At 39.3% G+C, this 19,723-nt stretch overlaps 3 protein-coding genes across 4 annotated transcripts; all 3 read right to left on the bottom strand.

Annotated features, from left to right (window-relative positions):
• Positions 6,828-8,567, bottom strand: LOC104750514 (F-box/LRR-repeat protein At1g67190-like). The gene is made up of 2 exons (XM_010472315.2): positions 8,445-8,567; positions 6,828-8,242 (listed from the first exon to the last, which is right to left on the bottom strand). The coding sequence occupies exon 2, from the start codon at positions 8,205-8,207 to the stop codon at positions 6,948-6,950; it is 1,260 nt and encodes a 419-aa protein (XP_010470617.1). The 5' UTR covers positions 8,208-8,242; positions 8,445-8,567; the 3' UTR covers positions 6,828-6,947.
• Positions 9,295-11,824, bottom strand: LOC104750513 (E3 ubiquitin-protein ligase rnf8-A-like). Its single transcript, XM_010472313.2, has 7 exons — positions 11,711-11,824; positions 11,337-11,462; positions 11,103-11,239; positions 10,827-11,007; positions 9,946-10,530; positions 9,669-9,854; positions 9,295-9,561 (listed from the first exon to the last, which is right to left on the bottom strand). Exons 2-7 carry the CDS (start codon positions 11,457-11,459, stop codon positions 9,385-9,387), a joined length of 1,389 nt encoding a protein of 462 aa, XP_010470615.1. The 5' UTR covers positions 11,460-11,462; positions 11,711-11,824; the 3' UTR covers positions 9,295-9,384.
• LOC104750512 (protein FLX-like 2) lies at positions 16,993-19,102 on the bottom strand. Of its 2 annotated transcripts, none has more exons than XM_019237545.1 (5): positions 18,975-19,102; positions 18,164-18,774; positions 17,850-17,995; positions 17,635-17,752; positions 16,993-17,476 (listed from the first exon to the last, which is right to left on the bottom strand). In XM_019237545.1, the coding sequence occupies exons 2-5, from the start codon at positions 18,745-18,747 to the stop codon at positions 17,392-17,394; spliced, it is 933 nt and encodes a 310-aa protein (XP_019093090.1). In that variant the 5' UTR covers positions 18,748-18,774; positions 18,975-19,102; the 3' UTR covers positions 16,993-17,391. The 2 variants fall into 2 exon arrangements, with proteins under 2 accessions (XP_019093090.1, XP_019093091.1); XM_019237546.1 differs by having other exon boundaries at positions 17,317-17,476; positions 17,661-17,752.

Raw genomic sequence — 19,723 nt, 5'->3', positions numbered from 1 at the left:
CTTTCTAAGGTAATACCATGATCATTCAAACCATAATCCATATGCCTAATAGATAAATCCAAATCAAACCACCATGTACTTCTCCGTTGACATTCGTAGCATCCCAAATTCAAACCAAATTCCACTACTTCCTCCATTAAGCCTTCATCGGTGGGGCTCATCAATTTGATCAATGTCAAGAACCTTCTAGACTCATTCCCGTACTATACAATAACAAGCAAGATATATATTTTTACAACATGTGGTATTCTTCCTCTCCCCCAGACTTATTCTATTCTTATCCTCCTTTGAGCTTTGCTTTGCTGTTTTTTTTTACTGATTTTTTTTTTACAAGCAAAGATGTAGGCGAATAATGAGGTCATCGGTAATTTACCTACCCCTCGCTTCCAAGCTTTGTGTGATCATTTGACTCAAGAGTAGAATAATGAGGTCACTGGTAATTTACCTCCCTCTCTAAACTGATCAAAATCATCTCATCTTTTATTATCTTTTTTTTTCTAAACAAAGCTCTCAGGAATAATCTCTTCAACTTAAACAAGGGAGAGGAGTACCATTTTCTTTTGAAAATCTTACTTGTTAGGCATGAACAAAGAGTCAAGCTCTATGAACATCAATCTCCTTGATGAGATATAAGAAAAGTGCAGAAGTTACCTCAGGCTTTTATGGATTCTGTTGGAAATTTGGATGTCTCTGGTTTACTGGTCAGCCATTGGATTTTTTATTAGTCAGATTAGTGGATTCAATCTGCTGCATTAATCAACAAGGCAATACACTAAAGAGAAAAATCATAGTTCCCAATACAATTTTGAAAAATTTGACTCAATAAAAACAAAAATCGGTTTTGACACACTAAGAACAAAAACTATGTTAGTAGTTAGTACTAACCTCCCCAAGACTTAAACGACAGTGTCCCCAGTGTTTTCAAGTAAGAGGAAAGCTAAAAGAAACAAAAATGTATTGAAAATTGTAAGGAAAAGATGAACTGTTTTCGGGTTACCAGCTGGTGTCGACCGACACCATTTCAGTGTCGATCGACACTCATCACGAATGGTGTTTTGTTGGCCGAAACTCCTTGTTAGTTGCACTTAGTTGTGTTGATGGATCAATCCTTAGATGATGATTTTGTTAAGAAACACTCAAACACAAGTTAAAATCAACATGATAGATAGACAATTCATGATTTCAAACAAATTTCAAACAAAAACTAACTCAATGTAAAAAGAAAAATGACTCAAAAGAAAAAAAAAAACCTAGAAGTGGGTTGCCTCCCACTAAGCGCTTGTTTTCAGTCATTAGCTTGACTGTGCAGCGGATCTGTCATCCAGCGGATCATAACGTGGCAGTGAATGCCTCCCATAGCATGACCTCTTCATCCAAGGTGGTGTATAAGCAGTAGAAGAGTGAGGTCTACCAAGGACATGAGGAACAGGACCAGGACGGGATTTTGGGATGGGTTTGCTTCTTTAATATCCTGCAAAATCATCAACAGAAGAAACAAGCTCTCTACGATAATCTCGTGGCTTGGTTAACTGCAAAACAGTTTTTGTACCTTTGAAAGCCTTGTTAATGATAGGAGGTGGTTTAGGTGCAGAAGAGGTGTACCTTTGCCTTACCTGATGATTCTGGAGTGTGGAGTGGGGGGCTTTTTGTTTGGGAACAGCTTTATGACTTGGAGCATCAGTTGTGGACAAGTTCAGTTTCTGATGTGGAGGAGTGTCGACCGATGCTGATAGGGTGTCGGTCGACACCGAGCCTGTTGCTCGTGTAGCAGAAACTTTGCAGCTTATCTCAGCAATCTTCTCAACAGAAAATGTATGTCCATCAATGGTAGGAGCTCTCCTCAGCTTATGCATCTCAAAGTTCATACTTAAACCCTCCACATTCAGTGTTATTTGTCCCTTCTGCACATCTATGACGACACCAACTGTAGCCAAGAAAGATCGTCCTAAGATGAGAGGATCTTTAGGCTCTTTATCATACTTCAGCACCACAAAGTCAGTGGGAATCATGAAGTTTCCAACCTTAATTGGAATATCCTCTAAGACACCTTCAGGAATTCTTTGTGATCTATCAGCTAAGATAAGAGATAATCTAGTTGGCTTGAATTATATCATCCCAAGTTTCACAGCAACAGAATGTGGCATCAAGTTAATACTAGAGCCTAGATCACAAAGTGAGTGAGCAAACCGTTATGCAAAGATAGAGCAATCAAGTACAAAGCTTCCAGGGTCTGGTAACTTCTCTGCAGTCCTACACTGAATCATTGCACTCACTTCCATAGAGACAACCACCTCTTGCTTCTTCCCTTTCTTTTTCTGTGAGGGCTGGTTCAAAAGAATTGCACTGACATCTTTGGTAAGTAGTGCTCCTTCCTCAGGGCTCAAACCATTGGATACCATTCTCCTCACATACCGCTTAAGTGGTGGTGAAAGCTTTACTGCATTAATCAAAGGCATCTCAATCATTACTTTATCCATCATTGTCTTGCATCTAGCTTCCTCAAGCTCCTGCTTGGACTTTCGTGGCTTAGGAAAATGGACTTTAGGCTTGTACACCCTCTCAACAGCTGCTGGAATTGGAGATTTTGTAGTTTTAGGTTCTGTCTGAGAGGGGTGTCGACCGACACCCAGGTGGTGTCGATCGACACCATCGTCTGAAGTAAAAAAATTGGCTGATTGCTCTCCCAGTTCTGCAGAAGCAATTTCTCTATCATCTTCATCTCTCACTGATATGGCATTGCAAGCATCCTTGGGGTTTGATTCAGTTCTTCCAGGAAAAAAACCCTCTTGCCTTTTAACAGACCCAACAGTCTAGGCAACCTGATTTTTCAGCTTCTTGACATGAATGTTCAAAGCATCAATCCTCCCAGTAAGCTCATTGTAGACATTATCAATCTTCCCATTGAATGTCACTGATAATTGTTCCTGACCTTGTAAAAGTTGCTCTAGCATAGCTTCCATTCTGCTTTCAGAAGAAGTCTATGGAGGAGGAGACTGATAAGAAGAGTTCCCATAGGTTCTAGTATGACCATTGTTTTGTTGCTGCTTTTGGTAATCTGGGTTAGGAGTGTAGCCTGAAGAGTTCCCACTGTAAGGCTTGTTACTTTGTCGATTACCGAATCTCTGACCTTGATACCCAGCTCCATACACATAGTTGACATTCTCCTTTGTATTCTCTGGCTCTGGCTCAAATGTCTCAACTTCAGCAGCAAATTGGACTGACTTCTTACCCACTAGAAGATTATGAACTGAATCCAGTTTGGCATCAACAGAAGCTAGCTGTTTTGAATCAAATCATCCATGTAATCTCTTCCTTTCAGTATCTGCTCTCTTAGTGCTATTGGTGGAAGCCAAATTCTCAATCAAAACTTCAGCATCTTCTCGGTATCTTGTCTTGAAGTTTCCATGGCTTGCAAAATCCAAAGCTAGTTGATATTCCCAGTCAATTCCTCTGAAAAAGATGCTTAGCAGTTGCACTCTTGAAAATCCATGGTGTGGACAGTCCCTTTGATAAGCCTTGAATCTCACCCAAACTGTCTTGAAAGCTTCATCTGGTCTTTGTTTGAAGGAGGACAACTTGACTCTCAGCTCATCTGACATTGCATCATCATAAAAGTAATTGAGGAAAGCCACATTTACTTGTTGCCAAGAGGTCAAAGAACGGGCTGGCAACTGTTTCAACCATTGCGATGCTTCTCCTGCAAGTGAATATGGGAAAAGCTTGCAGTAGATGTAGTCTTCAGTCACTCCATTGGCTTTGATACTAGTCACCAGGTCTTCAAAGTGCTCAATATGGTCCAGAGCCTTCTCATTTGGCAGGTTAGAGAAGGGTCTTTGTCCAACTAGCTGGAAGTATGCAGGCTTCAGCTCAAATTCATTCCTTGGGAATGGAGGTGGAACAATTGCAGTGCGGTTTTCATACATCAAATCAGCTTTGTTGAAGTCTGCAATAGTCCTGATCAGATCCCGGTTTGGATCCTGTCTTCGAACTGGGTTGTGGATGTGGTTGGCAGCTCCACGTCCGTCTGCTGGAACGGGGTGTCGATCGATGCCAAGTTGGCGTCGATCGACACCATTAGCCTGCTCGTCGCCAACAGCTTCAACAATCACATTGCCTTCTACATCAAGCTTTTGGCCCTGCTCATTGCGCAAGTGAATTTTCTTGATCTCTCAAAGCACCATCCTCATCACAAACCAGAATGATTGTGTTAACCATTTTCAAAGATTTTGATGCTTTTCTGTTCTCACGCTCAAGTTTTCTCATCTCTTGGTTTGAAGATTCATAGTAGGATCAGTCTTGTTGTTGCTTGTGTGAGGTCTAGGAGGCATGCACCTGAAACACCAAAGAGAGGAAAAACAAAAACGTGTAAGTAGAAAATAAAAAGAAAAATTTAGACGAAATTAAAAACTCAAATCTAATGGTAGATCAAAGAGTCCCCGGCAACGGCGCCAAAATTTGATATGCTCAAATTAAACCCTAGAGCTACTCTCTCAAATTAAGAGGTCACTGTAATACTTAGGGGTCGAATTCCAAAATGGCTCTACATTACACAATAAATTATAGAGTTTTATGATTACGCTAAACAAGTTATTTTAAATAAAGAAAAGCAATGCAAAATATTAAATAAAACTGTTGTAAATTCAGAATATAAAAAAGCTAGGTACATGGAGTTTCTCAGGAAATTACAAAATATTAAATCAATAATTAAATAGGATTCAAACAATTAAAAATCAGATCTAGAACTCTAAATTCTTTTGTAAAATAAATCAATTCTCACTGCAAATATTATCTAAATTTAAAACCAGAAAATTCAAATCTCTTTGTAAAATTCTAGGTTAAAAATCACCTTTAAAAACAAGTTTAGATTGTTCACAAAATTACTAAATCAAATCTCTTTGCAAGAAGTAATTTTGCTTATCAAAAGGTTTTATCAGGAAAATCAATTATATTATCATATCAATTTATTTTCCTAGGTTATTAATTCTAGATGGCCAATCAAGGATTAATATGAAGAACAACCTATGATGAAGATCTAGAAAGATAATGAATCCTAAATAAACAGATCTAATAAATCATAAAATCCATGTGAAAAACCCTGAACCTAACAAGCAAACTACTCAGACATATTCAACGAAGAACAAAACATAATTCTGAATAATAAGCAATTGAGATTAAAAGAGTAAAGAGGGAGTTTATGAATTCTTCTCTCAAAGCAGTTCAGATCTCTCTCTCCCAAAAGCTCTCAAAATCTCACAGGGTTGCAGAAAATAAAACTTGCTAGAATAAAACTTAAGGGTTTTCTAAAACCTAAAAATACTATTAATATGTCCAAAAACACGTCAGGGACTTGTGTTGCAATTGTGGAAAAGTTTGGGCAGAATTGTAAAACTTCCAATTTTTGGCTCTCTCGTCGGTTTGGACTGGGTGTCGATTGATGCTCCTTCAGTGTCGATCGACATTGGTCAGTTGATCAGACTCCAAATTGACTTCTTTGATTAAATGCTACAAAACGATCCAAATTGCTCCATTTCGCTCCATCCATGCCAAAATCCTTGATAACTTGTAAAGACTCAAACACAACCTAGAAACAAATGAAAAAACTCAAAAAGCACACTTATATCATGGTTAAAAATCGTAAAAACCATGATATATCAATATATTAAATCACTAAAATTAACAAAAGAGTATATTAGCAAAATTAGTATTGAAATAGTAAATTAACAAAAAAAAAAATTAAAAACTTACCGCGGGTCATAATCTAGTTAATGTAATATACTAGCATTTATTATATGAGTACACATAATTAAAAAAAGAAAAAAATCAGACTTTAACTACTTTACCAAAATCAGATTTTGCCGATGTCGAGAGAGAAGAAGACCTTGGCGTAGAGCAAGCATATCGATTTTTCTTTTTCCTTTCAACCTTCAATTCATAGATTAAATAGATCACTTTGTTTCTCATTTTAATCTACTCGATTGATTTTTCTATTGAAACTAATTTCTTTCGCTTTGTACTCTTTTCCATATTTGGGGATTTTTCTCTCAATTTTCTTAGTTTCGTAGATTGCAGTTTTTTTAATTCCGTGTACGCATATAAAATCATGTATATTATATTAATGTTTGAAAGCTGCCACTAGTTCAGTGGTAAAAATTCTCTCTTATGCATTCCTAGAACCCGAATTCGAGCCTTGATGATGTAGATTTTTTTTTTTTAAATAAGAATTTCAAAACGACGTCGTACATGTTGTTAATGGCGTTAAAATTTTCTGTTAACCTTATAAACGGTGTGTTGATTTGGCAAGTCAACGAAAAGCCTGTTAATATTTTTGAAAGTCAACAATAATTGAGTGTTTATTTGGTTAGACCATAAATTCGTGTTTTTTTTGGCAAATTTGAAAAGTTTGGGTTTTTTTGGCTGAATTCTCGTATAATAATATAGCCAAAAAAATTATTTTAATCTTCATATTTTAACCGCTGTCCTTAACATATTTACTACAGATTAAATTTATGAATGTCTATAGCTTGGAACAAATTTTTTTTTTTAATCGACAAACTGATGAAGTTAAAATGTTTGTGTTGGTAAGAAATGAGACAACGGTTCACGTGGATTTTACCAAACTGATGAAGTTAAAATGTTTGTGTCGGTAAGTTTTAAAAGTTTGGTGGTTTAGAATTCAATTGCAAAACTTTTGTAGGGTTGGGTTGCAAATTGAAAACCAACGTACACTGAACAGCTGTTTTTAGTTCGGGGTCAGTCTGGTTAAAATCCAGTTCCGTGCATTAAAAAAATCCAGTTTTCCATCGAGCGAGTTTTGAAAACAAAGCAAGGAGCAGGGAATGAAGATATATTCACATTAAGTTCAAAAAGACTTCAAAAATCCAAATATTCAAATCTTTTTACACATGTTTCAACTTGTTTTCAATAACAACATCGAGAAGAAGAATCGTTTACTCGTACTCGAATTGTACCTCGACATGAATGTATTTCCTCATGAGTTGAACAATGGACCATGTGAATGTAGCCAGAATTTGACAATCTCCTTGTGTTTTGGTTTCTGAGACAACCCCATAAATGATCAGCTTCTTCAGATTCGGACATCTTCTCAGCAACTCCTCGACCCAGATTGAGAAAACATCATTGATCAAGGTCCATCCGAGCTCCAGCACAGTCACGTTCACCAACTGAGTCGTCCCTTGCAAACTGTAATGAGCAGCTCCATCTTTCAGGTCGTAGCTTAAAGAAAGATGGGTCAGTTGAGAGAAACCAGCAGCAATGGACTCAAGATCGATAATCTCATCGTCATCATCAAAGACCACATCCCACAGACGGAGTTTCCTAAGTTTCTGTGATCTTGAGATCATCTGATAAAACTTTGGCCAAACCATCGTAAAGTGATTAACATCAACAACTTCAAGGCTTTCAGAAGTTTCCATGATATCAAGATGAATCACACTAACATCATCGAGCTTGAAATGCTTCAAAGTCCCGTTTCCTATAAGCTCAAAAAGCTCAAGAACACAGTCTTTCATATGCAAGAACTCAATACTATCAGCTTCCAAGATGAACTTATCCAAACTAATCCCATCGAAATAAACACTCTTCAGCGTCGGGCTACTAAGTTCAATCGTCACTTGAGCATCCGACATCGCAATCTCAAGACTCACAAGCTCCAAACTCTCAATCAACGGACAAGCACTAAGCAAAAGATTCAAATCCAAAGCCGAAATACTAACATAACTCAACGAAAGAGATCTCAAACAAGGAAACCTCTGAAAACTAGGTTCAACACCAGTAATCGAGTTGTGAGCCAAAACCAAATCCTCAAGCTTTTGCCTCCCACAGATCTCAAGAATGTTAACATTAGGAGTGGTTCGAACGTTATAAGACAAACGACGCAACGTGTCCCTAGTATACATAAGCCAAGCCATAACAGTACCAGCCGAGAACTTGTTAGCATCGTCCATCACAATGGAGAGACCTTGTAACCCCGTGGTTTGGAAAATGGTTTGAGTTATAAGGATCTCGAGACGGTTGGTTGTGAGGTCTCGATAAAACGGCCAATCAGCGGAATTGAAAGTAAGGGACTGGAGGTGTTTACGATAAGCTTCACGCCATTTTCTACAGGTGGCGGAAGCAATCACCACGTCTCGAGCTCCACCGAGACGTGAGAGTATGTTTCCAATAACTTCTACAGGAAGATAGTCCATAACAACTCCAAAAACAAAAGGATCCCACAAGGCAGCTACAAAAGCAAGCAAGCAAGAAGATGAAATCTCTCGTTTCGATCAAACTACATTAAACAAACAAAATTACAAATAGATCCTTGTTTTAATGAAAGCATCGAAGTCTAGAGAATCAGGTTTGGGAGAGACGGAATCTGAATCAATTTTAATCGAAATTTTAACAGATATGATGAATGAAGCAACGGTCAAACATCTGTTTACCGATTTTGGTTCTTCGGTGTGAAGAGATTGACGGAGGACGACGGTGGATCTACGAGGAGGAGGAAGAGGAGATTGGAGGAGGAGGCGATCTGGTTTATTATAAGGAGAAGAAAACAGGAGAGATAGGCGACGGCTTGAATTTTTANAAAAAAAAAAAAAAAAAAAAAATTGTATTATTTGGGTGGTGGGGTCGTGGCGGGATGTGAAAAGTAAACGGCATCGTACTGAAAACAAAGCTTTAAATTATTTTTTTCAGGAAAATTGCTTTTTGCAATTTATTGTTAAAAAGTGACTTAAAAAAGAGGTGTATATTGAAATCATGATTTTGGAATTTATAGAATTTATGAAATTTAAAATTTTGATAGATTTTAGGGAAATTGATATGATTTATGAGAAAAATATTTTAAATCTCACATAAAACTATGAAATTTGGAATTCTGTATTTTTTAACTAAACAAATTCTCGAATCCCTAAAACTTATTAAAATCCAAATCCACAAACTGTTTTGAATAACAATGGATTTTAAAATAAATTTTTAAATCATCAGTTTAATAACAACGAATTTTAATAAACTTTTTAAAATTCATAATTGAATAACATAAGATTTGTAAATTTTATACAAATCACTTAGAATACATTTGTTTAACCAATTGGATTTTAAGAAATTTTCATTAAATTGATTCCAACAGTCCTATTTTGTTTTGTTTTAATTTGATATGGTTCGATCTGTGTAATTAATATCATAGTACCAATTTTATTTTAATTTTTCACCAAAAAAATGAAGGAGAAATCTCTTAAATATTATGTATAAAAATTCAAAGTTACTTGGATTGTGTATGGTATTAAAATTCAGTTTATTTCATGTAAACGACAACGGGAGATATTGTTAACATTCATATTTCATAATTTCAAATCCAAGACATAATGGTCATATTTTTATTTAATAGTTACGACGCTGGTACATCATCTGAAGATCATTGCAATGCTTGCAGGTCCAAGGAAGCAGGTAAGGGTCTAAACAATAAGAGTGGATGCGCCGGAAATTGCAGAGGTGACATCTTATGAGAAGCTCTTCCGGCTCAGTCAAGAAGCATTTGCTGCAACCTGAAGCTCGAGCCTGCAGACACAAAACAATAAACATAAGAAAGAAGAAGGCTGTAGTCAAGATCAAGAGCGCATATGCAGAAAATCAAGACTCTCTCAGAGTCAGGGAGATGGCAGTACCAGTGCATTGAAGCCTCGTCTTTCTTCTTCTTCAGGGAGTACTACAAGAGTGTTATTTGTTGAAGATAGGTCAGGGACTGTTTGTGAATATATCTTCTGGTCAGATGATCCAGCGTCTTCTATTTTTGTGATGGTGATGAAATTGGATTTGCATAATGGACATGTTGTCTTCTTCCTCTCTGAAACCTGCAGGTGTAATTTGATTATTGCGTTTGCATTAATTACACTAATCGGATTGTATGAGTGTTAATTTGAAAGGCGGAGAAGATAAACTCACCAAACGGTCTGCCCATTTCTGGATGCACGAATAACAAAACCTATGGCCGCAAGGGAGAATGCCTCTACTGGAACTGAACTCGGTCCAGCATATGATACAAGAAACCTGTGCAGGAGGAACCTTCTCAGTTCCTTCTGTCTCTTCTCTTCTTGAATCAGTTTTGTTGTAGTTTGACCCATCCTCTTGCAGTTTTCTCTCTGTACTATTTGATCTCGGACGTTTAAAAACAGCTGAATGACTCCAATTTTCAGACTCCTCTATTTCATCCACGTCCCAGTTTTGTGTTGCAGAGTCTCCAGGATGCCGAAGAGCTGATGTTTCTCCTGGTTCGAAAACACACTCCCTCACATTTTCATCATCAGGCTCTCTAGTATCCTGAGTCTTATTTCGGTTCTCGTCAGAATTGTCAAGCCAACTATTATCAGATTCAAGGTCGATAAGGTTGCTGCACAAGCGTTTCTGTACTAACCGCCTCTTTCCTTTCCCTGAAGATTCAGCCACGCCAGTGTTTTCCTTGTCTTCAAAAATATTACTCGGCCTCTTTGTTCTTAATCGCACTGACTGTCTGTTTGCTTCTGTAGTTTTCTAAAGACAGGAACTATCAAAGTTATTATATACCATACACAGAACAGTGATGCAATTCAAACATTCCACAATGACCACCTATTGCTAATCTTGGTAGCTATATCACAATATGAAACTAACCTAATGAGTATATATTATTACCCTGTCTCTCTCTTAAATCATACAGAAAACGAGTGTACTAATACTCAAATTCAATAAAACTAAACTGATAGATGGAAGATAAAGAATTAAAATCTGTCGAGCTCTAGATTTTGCTTGTATCTAATGCAAATAGATATGAAGAGAACGAGTATTACCTCTTTCAACAAGACAGAATCCATCCAAGTGGCAAGCTCAGAAGTGGATCCCCTCCTGCTTTCTTCACCATTATTAAAGTATTTATCAAAAGTTTCAGTAGCCCTCTTCACTTTCTTAGTGACTTTAGCTTCCCCTGAAACCGCGGGAAGTTCCATCATCAAAGGTCCAACCTCTTCCCCACTGAAAAATTAAGGCTTTATCAATCATCATTTAGTAAACCGAGAAGCTCACCTACACAAATTCATATACGGAAACAGAACAACAATAAGCAAAACCTTTCAAAGATATAAGGAGTCTCGGAAACTCGTCTCCCTTCCTTTACACATTCTTCCACCCATTGATGATTTACTACTACTACTGTATTGAACTTCTTTGCAAGATCATACTTTTTCCCCTCGAATCTCCAACATACCTACACAAATACACAATACAACAAAAAAGGGTATGTGACTTTGTTTCTACATAGTAGTTAAAATCTCATAAAAGACAGAGAAACAATCCACACGAACCAAATGCGTAATGGATCTTGACATTGCCCCAACATAACTTGCTCCAGAATGAGAGATAAGCTTGATGAGCTTGAACCTCTCAGATCCATGGTAACCACTCACAGTTGCGACCACATTTTCCATATCCTACAATAAACAAAAGCTACAAAAAATTGAAACTTTCGACATGAAACCAAAATTGGGAGTGCAACCCCAACATCGCCGAGAGAATCAAAACTAACATTTTTTGTATTAGACTAACCTAATGGGCCAGAATCGCGAAACCCTAAACTTAAATTACGGCAATTGTATCGAGAAATCAATATCCCTTTTACAGAAATCGAAATGGAACCCTAGAAATTAAAATTTTCTTAATTCGACTAGAATTGTATTACCTGGTCTAATTTGATACGAATCTGCTGCAATTATCTCTCTTGTCTTGGGAATTATGTCTCCTTCGTTTGCCTCAATATTTTACTCTTTCTCTATTCTGTGGTCTGTAAACAGTGGAAGCCAAATAGCTAAAAGGAGAGGCGAAAATTAGATGGGAGTCTGGCGGGAATTTAAAATATCAAATTTTTGAAGGAAAAAAAAAGTAATTTTTGATCGTTTCATAAATTTTTTTTTTTTTTTTTCTAAACATGTAAATATCATTAGTAATAAATAAAGGTTTTACAAAAGGTAATATCTACACAACAACAGCTTAGGCAAAAAAATAAAACAAAACTGCTATAGAGTTACAAAGATTTGGGTTGTTAACAGATCCAAAGAAGCATTAAGTTTTGCCAATGCTTCCTTAGTCTTCTTGCTGTGATGATGTTACGTACCTCCCTGTCGAGTATCTTGAAGATGATGGACGGGGCGAGCTTGCAAGAGTTATGGAGAAGGTTGTTCCTTTGCCTCCAAATGTTATAGATAGCTGCATGTGCGACCACTTTGCGTAACAGAGCAGGGGCAGAGTTTGAAGATTGTCCGGTCCAAGAGAGGAGTTCGTTCCATGAACAGAATAGCCGTTGACGGGGGCACAGTCTGCTGAAGATCATCCTCCAAAGTTGGGCTGAGAACTCACACACGAGCATTAAGTAATCCCTTGACTCCGTCTCGATCGTACATAGACAACACTCAGACGATCTCATCTGTCCCCATGCTTTGATGGACCATGATTGGAATCTTCTAGTGATCTTGTCAAGCAGAGGCTCGTATTCCGCTATGTGAAGCTTTCTACACATTAGAGGGAGTCCAAGGTATCAGATTGGTAAGGAGCCTAGCGGGAAGCCATAGGAGGTAGCAACAGATGCTTCTGTTTGGTCTTGTCCCGCAAGAAATAGCTGACTGTTATCCTTATTGACTCTCAACCCCGACCAAGAAGCAAAGTCGTCTAAAGTTTCACAAATGCCATGTAGGGAGGAGCAACCACCATCGAAGAAGATCATAACGTCATCGGCGAACATGAGATGGGAGATGGTAAGATCAATAGCTTTGGGATGATAGTGAACATAACCACTGTCAAATCTAGATTGAAGTAACTTTGAGAAGACCTCCATTGCAAGAACGAACAGGTATGGTGAAAGAGGGTCTCCCTGTCTTAAACCTTGGGAGCTCTTAAAGAAACCTCCGCTGCAGCCATTTACTGCGACTGAGAAAGTTGTTGTGGATATGCACTGATGAATCCAGTTTATAAACTTTTTGGGGAAAGCGAGGGCGCGCAAGGCAGCTATTACAAAATCCCAACGTACAATGTCAAATGCTTTGCGCAGGTCGACCTTGAGAATTCCCCTGGGAGATATGTTTCTCCAGTTGTATCCGTGGACCATCTCCATTGCTAGAAGGACAATTTCAGCAAGTGACCTACCCTGAAGGAAAGCAGACTGCTCCGGAGATATGACAAGGGTAAGCAGCTTTTGAAGTCTTCCTGTAAGTAACATTGCTATAACCTTATAAAGTGTGTTTAGACACGAGATACGTCTATAGTCAGCGGTTGTTGAGGCATTCAAGGTCTTCGGGATGAGGACAATAGTAGTCGCATTCCATTGCTTTAACAGACTTCCTGAGCTAAAGAACTCTTCAATGGCTTCGGTGACCTCAACACCAATGACGCTCCACGAGGCTTTGAAAAACTCTGCAGAGTAGCCATCAGGTCCGCACGATTTATTCCTTGGCAGGGAGAAAAATGCTTCCTTGACTTCCTTCTTTGTGAAAAGACGTTCTAAATCTTTGATTTGGAGAGGAGAGCAGCGATACGACAACAACAGGTTCATGTCATCCTGTTCGAGTTGGAAAGGACCTACCTCAGCTCCAAGAAGTTGCTCATAGTACTTCACACAATGGTCAGTGATCCCTTTTTGCGTTTCAATCTTCACTCCTTGACCGTCATACAAAGTATGAATCGTGTTTATAGCTTTCCTGGATTCTGCCATTCTGTGGAAATAGGCTGAGTTGCCATCACCTTCTGCGAACCATAGCACTCTAGATTTTTGTAGGAGAAAGCTCTCCTCAGCAGTGGAAAGAAGGCTCCACTTATGTTGTGCTTCCAATTCTAGTTCTGCGTTTGTAATGGAGGGGTCGGCTAGAGTGAGGTTTTGGTAGCTCAGAAGCAGTTCATGAACCTCCTTAGTCAACTAAACTCCTTGATCGGCTTTTTGAGGGCTTTCAGCTTCTTGGAAACTTTGTACATGGCAGAGCCAACAACATTAAGCGAATACCAACTATCACTAACCAAATTTAGGAAATCTGGATTCTGGACGAGGAAGTTGAAGAACCTAAAGGGTCCTTTCTTCTTTTTCTTGTCCTTTTCCAGTACCACTGCGCAAGAGGCATGATCAGAAAAATCAGGTTCACCAAAAATCTCCAATGAGGATGGAAACTCTATACACCAACTTTCGTTGATCAGATTACGGTCCAACTTCTTTGCCACTGGCCTAGTTTTGCTTTTATTCCACCAGGTAAACTTGTTCCCTTTGTACACCAGGTCCGACAACTCTGCAGAAAGCAAACAGGTTCGGAGGTTTCTTGTTCTGCGATCAACATTTGGAGATGTCAGCTGGGAGTGCTCCTGAGGATGAAGCGTTTGGTTAAAGTCTCCGAGTACAAGCAAGGTCAATCACCAACAACCTGAGAATCACCCAAATCAACAATCTCAGTCCATAGCTCGTTCCGTTTGTCCTCTTCATTCGCCGCGTAGACAATCGAGACGACAATCCATCTACATGAACCCGGTAGAAGAACCTCGCACGTAATCATTTGCAAGGATTTGGCAACAATCACAACCTGGACCGCAAGATCCCAGACAACCCAAATCTTCCCTAACTCAGAGAAGGCATAATTAGAATCCAGAGACCAGCCAGGAAGAAGCTTCGAAATGAACTTCGTTTCCTTTGGCTGCTTGACGTGTGTCTCTATTAGACCACCAAAAAGAGGCTTATTTGCCCTATACCACTTCTTAAATCCGCTCCGGTGAGATGCTATATTAAATCCCCGGACATTCCAACAAAAAATTTCCTTTGTACACATATTTAAAGAGAGAGATTGAGGCCCTTTCCCCTTAGGAGTTTCTGCTTCCGCTTAGAAAGCATTTTGATAAACTTTTCCTCCTCCGAGTCCGATGAAGGGATGTCAGAAGAGTCCGCAGATACCATTTCCTCTGATGGAACAGGTTGAGTCGCGGCAGATGAACTGGCAACAATGGGCTTGTAAGATGTCCCTGCAACCAAACTCTGAGCAGGCGGCCCATTAGACACCACTACCAGATCTTTTGTTTGACGCATGACGGTGTTGACAACGCAAGCATGTGATTGTAAGCTAGGCTCTGTCGGAGCTGGTTTTATCTGCCAGCGCTGTTCTATGCCACTCTGTTCTGTCTGAATACGAGAGTCGGGAGTCTTTGATCTCTTCCTTCGCTGTTTCCGTCGCTGCTTCGAAGGTGCAGATTTGGATTTCGGGCAAGCTGTAGTGGTGTGGGATGAAGAGGAGCAGGATGTACATGTGATGGGCGCTAACCTGCAGTGTTTGATGTTGTGTCCAATTTCTTTGCAATGAGTACACACTGGCGGCATCCAAGGGCTAGAGACCAGTATCCTACTGATTTGGCCGGATTCAAACTGCACGTTTACAGCTTCCGGTAGCGGTTTCCTCGGATCAATGACAGTGAGCACCTTAGTCACGTCCAGGTTGGTTTTGTTTGCTGTTGCGGGATGGAGACTCTTAGGATCTCCCACGAGGCTGGCAATGCGTTGCAGACCTTCCTCATGGAAGAACTGCAGCGGCACATCCCTCAATTCAATCTAAATTGGGGCATAGGATAGTTTGGGTTTCTCAGGGGTGAACCCTGGTTCCCACTTAGCAACGAACATGGTTTGACCCTCGATCTGCCACAATCTTTGGGTTAGAACTCGATGCCGGGTGTGGGAGTTAGGAATCCTGAACAGGTAGGCGTTTCCTTCCAACTTCGAGACAGTGATGTCTCTGTAATTTCTGCTCCAGATACCATTTGCAATGTTGTGGATGGTCCCTTGAGAGGGTGGATCAGAATAGAACTGACCAAGAATGAAGAAGTCCCAAGTGCGTATGTTCCTCTCGATGACTTCGTTAGGGATGCTAACACATAATTCTCCAGACGGGAGAGTGAAGCCATCGTCTGTCTTGGAGAGGCGTTTTGAAGATCCCTTCACCCGATCAACCCAGAGCTCAGAAACCGCAGTAGCAGGTTTAGGAGGAGTCTTTGTAGCTGTATCGGTGGTGACAGGAGGGTTTTGCTGACCCGGAATGGCCAAGACAGTCGCAGGGATCGTCAATTGGGCATTATTTATAGAAGGCGACTCATGGTCCAGTGTTACTGTTGACTCAACACCGGAGACGGGAGTCTCAACAGTGGAGGCAGGCAGAGGATTTGCCGCTGGGCTTGAATCTGGGATTGGCGCAGTTCCCAAGGTAGCTCTCGATTTCAGATCTAAGCCGAAGGGAGGGTGTGGGACGGGGGATTCCGCGCAGGATATCATAACAGATCCCTCAGAGTGTCCACCGCCATCAATGCCCCCGCCAGAGGAGTTACTTACTCGCAGCCTACCGGAGAGGGAAGATGAAGCGTGGACGTAGACGGTGGCAAACTTAGATGAGTCAGGAACGGCTCCCCTAAAAGGTTTCCTTTTTTTCTTTGTCATCCAGGAAAGAAATTTCCGACAACCGGTGTGAGGCCGGCGTCGGGGACCAAGGAAAGAGGGAGAGAGAGATTCTAGAGAGAGATCAAAAATCCATAAGATATAACGTCGTTTGTGAAGCTATTTCATAAATTCTTAGGTGTGCATAATTTTGTCAGCCTCCACCATTTATAAATTTAGATATGCATAATTCTGTTGTAATCATAAATATTGTTAGAAATTATCATACAATTTTTCGAGTATAAAATTCGAATTATTGCGACGGTTGGGACGAATAAATCTGTTTGTCAATTGGACCGTTTTTATTTAATCATTATAAGGTTGAGAGTCTTGAGACTAATAAATCTGTTTGTTTTGAGACCACTGCATCCAAATAAAGCAATAGTGTGTACTTCGTGTTTCATTCAGAATAAAGTATGGATGCAGTGGTCTCAAATAAATCTGTTTGTTTTGAGACCACTGCATCCAAATAAAGCAATAGTGTGTAAACTCTTTTATCTGACTGAAAGATATAGACAAGAGAATTGGTGAAAGAACGAACAAAAAATGTATCTTCTTTGTTCCGATTTTTACATCTCTTTAGTATCACAATCAAACGTCACCAAAACTTGAAGAAAACAGATAATAGCACTCAAAAGTTCACCACTGTACCAACTTCTCTTTACCCATAAATTATCCAGACCGGCAACAATTCCAGTCTGGTGAGTTATTATATATTATGTACTGATGGCTTCATCTGCGACTAGGGTTTCCGTGTGCACCGGCTGTTGCAGCTGACCCGTACGGAGTATTGTTGGATGGTCCAGGTGGAAATGGAGCGCCGTATGGTCCTGTGGGTAACCTTGTTGTTGGATCATATGAACCAGGAGGGGGGCCTCTTGGGAAGTTGTAACCGGGTCTTGGAGGGTAGTACCCTGGCTGAGTTACTCCTGGATAAGGGTATTGAGATGCAGCAACAACTGGATTTGGTCCAGTTGCGTTACCAGCAACTGGTTGAGGAATCTATCCCTGCAAAAGTAACAAAACATATATAGCTCAAGCACATGTAGATCTTCTCCTAGGCAGGTCAATAAAGTGGAAAGTTTTGATAGAATCTAGAGCCCCATCCTTCTAGTTATACTGTCGTAAAAATTTTGAGTCCCTAAGTGTTAAATTTGGAAAAATACAGTGGATTCTCAATGCGCGAGTGCACCTGATGACCATAAGCATCGTCATAGTAACCGTTTCCACTCTGATGCCCAGAAGCGTCCATTTCAGCATTTATGTTGCTACCATACGGGCCACCTTCATTTGATTGACAGATACAAATCTTAAAATACTGAAAAAGTTTGTGGACCAAAAAAAGCTAAATAGAATAGAAACTAAATGAATAGCTTAATACCGGCTCTTCTGTCTGAATTTGCACTGTTCATTAACTGTGCTTGAAGTTTTTCTACTTCCCTAGCCATAGTCATGTAGTTCTTCTCCATTGCCTGAAGTGACTCGAGATGGTCGTTGTAAAATTTCTTCTCATAATCATATGTTGCCCTGCAGAATCAGATGAAATAAAATTCATCCCACAGTTCATAAGAGGAAGATACAATGGCTGAAAAACTCAATAGCTATAGAAAGAGTGTCAAGGGCCTGGGATATTAGAAACTTCCATTCCTATAATCCTAAGCGTTACTTTTCAAATTCTACAACCATATTAAATACCTGCACTGCTGGTACTCCTGTCTTAAACTCTCAAGTTCAGACATCAGAGCAGGTATCTGCTGAACATCTGAACTAGCTTTCTGAAGTTCCTGAGTCAACTGATGCACTTTAGACATAAGCTCCTCCCTAGCCACAACCAATCTACGTGCCTCAGCATGTGCTTGTTGCAACTCCGACTTCACAGCCTCAGACTTCTGAAGCTCAGTCTCCATTTTCGCAACTTTCTCAGCAAGACCCCTCATCCGTTGCTCTCTCTCGGACTTCATCGACCCAATTTGCCCTTGCAACATCTGCAATTCGTGCTGCGCTGCAACTAGCTCCTGTCTTAAACTACCATGAGTTGCACCAAGTCTCTGATTCTCTATAGCAAGCCTCTGCAGTTCCCCGTGTTGTGCCACGAATTTTTGCTCCATAACTTCATGTGGTGGCAACATGTTGTAAGAAGGATACACACCCTGAGCAGCTGAAGGCGGCGGCATAGCACCGTGACCAACAAAAGCCTCCGGATGCGCAATACTGCCGGGACCTGGAGGTAGAGGACGCCTCATATGATGAGATGGATGGATTCTTCCGTTGCTTTCCATCAAATCAAAAGCTTCAAAGTCCTTTATCTGTAAAATCAAAGCACGTAACTAGAAACATTCAAATCAAACTTATTCAGAGGCGAACAGAACAATCATCGGAATTAGGGTTTTTAACATCACCAAAATCAACTACGAAGCAATGATTTAAGATCCTGACTAATCCCGATTAAATCCTGAAAAGGTTTTGGTTTAAAGATTCTATTCAATAGAACGAGATCGAGTCGTACCTTGGAATGGAGTAAGAGGAGGATCGGAGAAGCTTACTGGGATTATTTGATTGAGTTTGCGATAGAAGCGAGGAAGACTAGTAGCAAACGACGACGGCGAAGTTGTTGTTATTTTTAACCGGCGTGAATTTTTTTATTTTTATATTTTAGTTCCAGGGGATTTTATTTATTTTATATACTAGTGTTAATAGTTTTTTTCTTTTTTTAAGTACTACTGTATTAAATTTTAGCAAAATTTCTCAAAATACAATATTTTATTGTTTCAAAAAAATTACAACAAAAATTTTATTTTTTGAAACTACTATAAAGATTTTATTTTTCCAAAGTACCCCAATTAAAATTTTAAGGTGTAAAACATATTTTTTTTAGTTTTGGTATTTATAATAAGTGTCCTAAATTTAAAATATATATATTTATAACCTAATAATTTTTTTTAATTATATAAACCAAACAAAAAACAAAATAGTAGAGCGGGTATTAGTTGGACTTTGCATGATTCAAGTGGGAGATATATTTTTAAGGGTTTTGCATCAATTGATTTCCCTAAGTTAGTTTAGTTTAGATATATATTGGAAGCAGAAGCCATTGCCCTAAGAGAAGCTCTCCACAAAATTAGGAAATTGAATTATCGAAATGTTACTTCCTGTGGAGATTCATCACCACTATATATTTGATGAAAAGTTGAAAACCGCTTAAAAAGGCTATTATTCCTCTAGAACTTCAGAGCTATCTAAAAGACATACATGCCT

This window comes from Camelina sativa, chromosome 16, assembly GCF_000633955.1.
Source record: "Camelina sativa cultivar DH55 chromosome 16, Cs, whole genome shotgun sequence".
Classification (NCBI taxonomy): domain Eukaryota; kingdom Viridiplantae; phylum Streptophyta; class Magnoliopsida; order Brassicales; family Brassicaceae; genus Camelina; species Camelina sativa.
The sequence above is the reverse complement of the archived record's forward strand: the minus strand, read 5'-3'. Positions and strand labels throughout refer to the sequence as shown.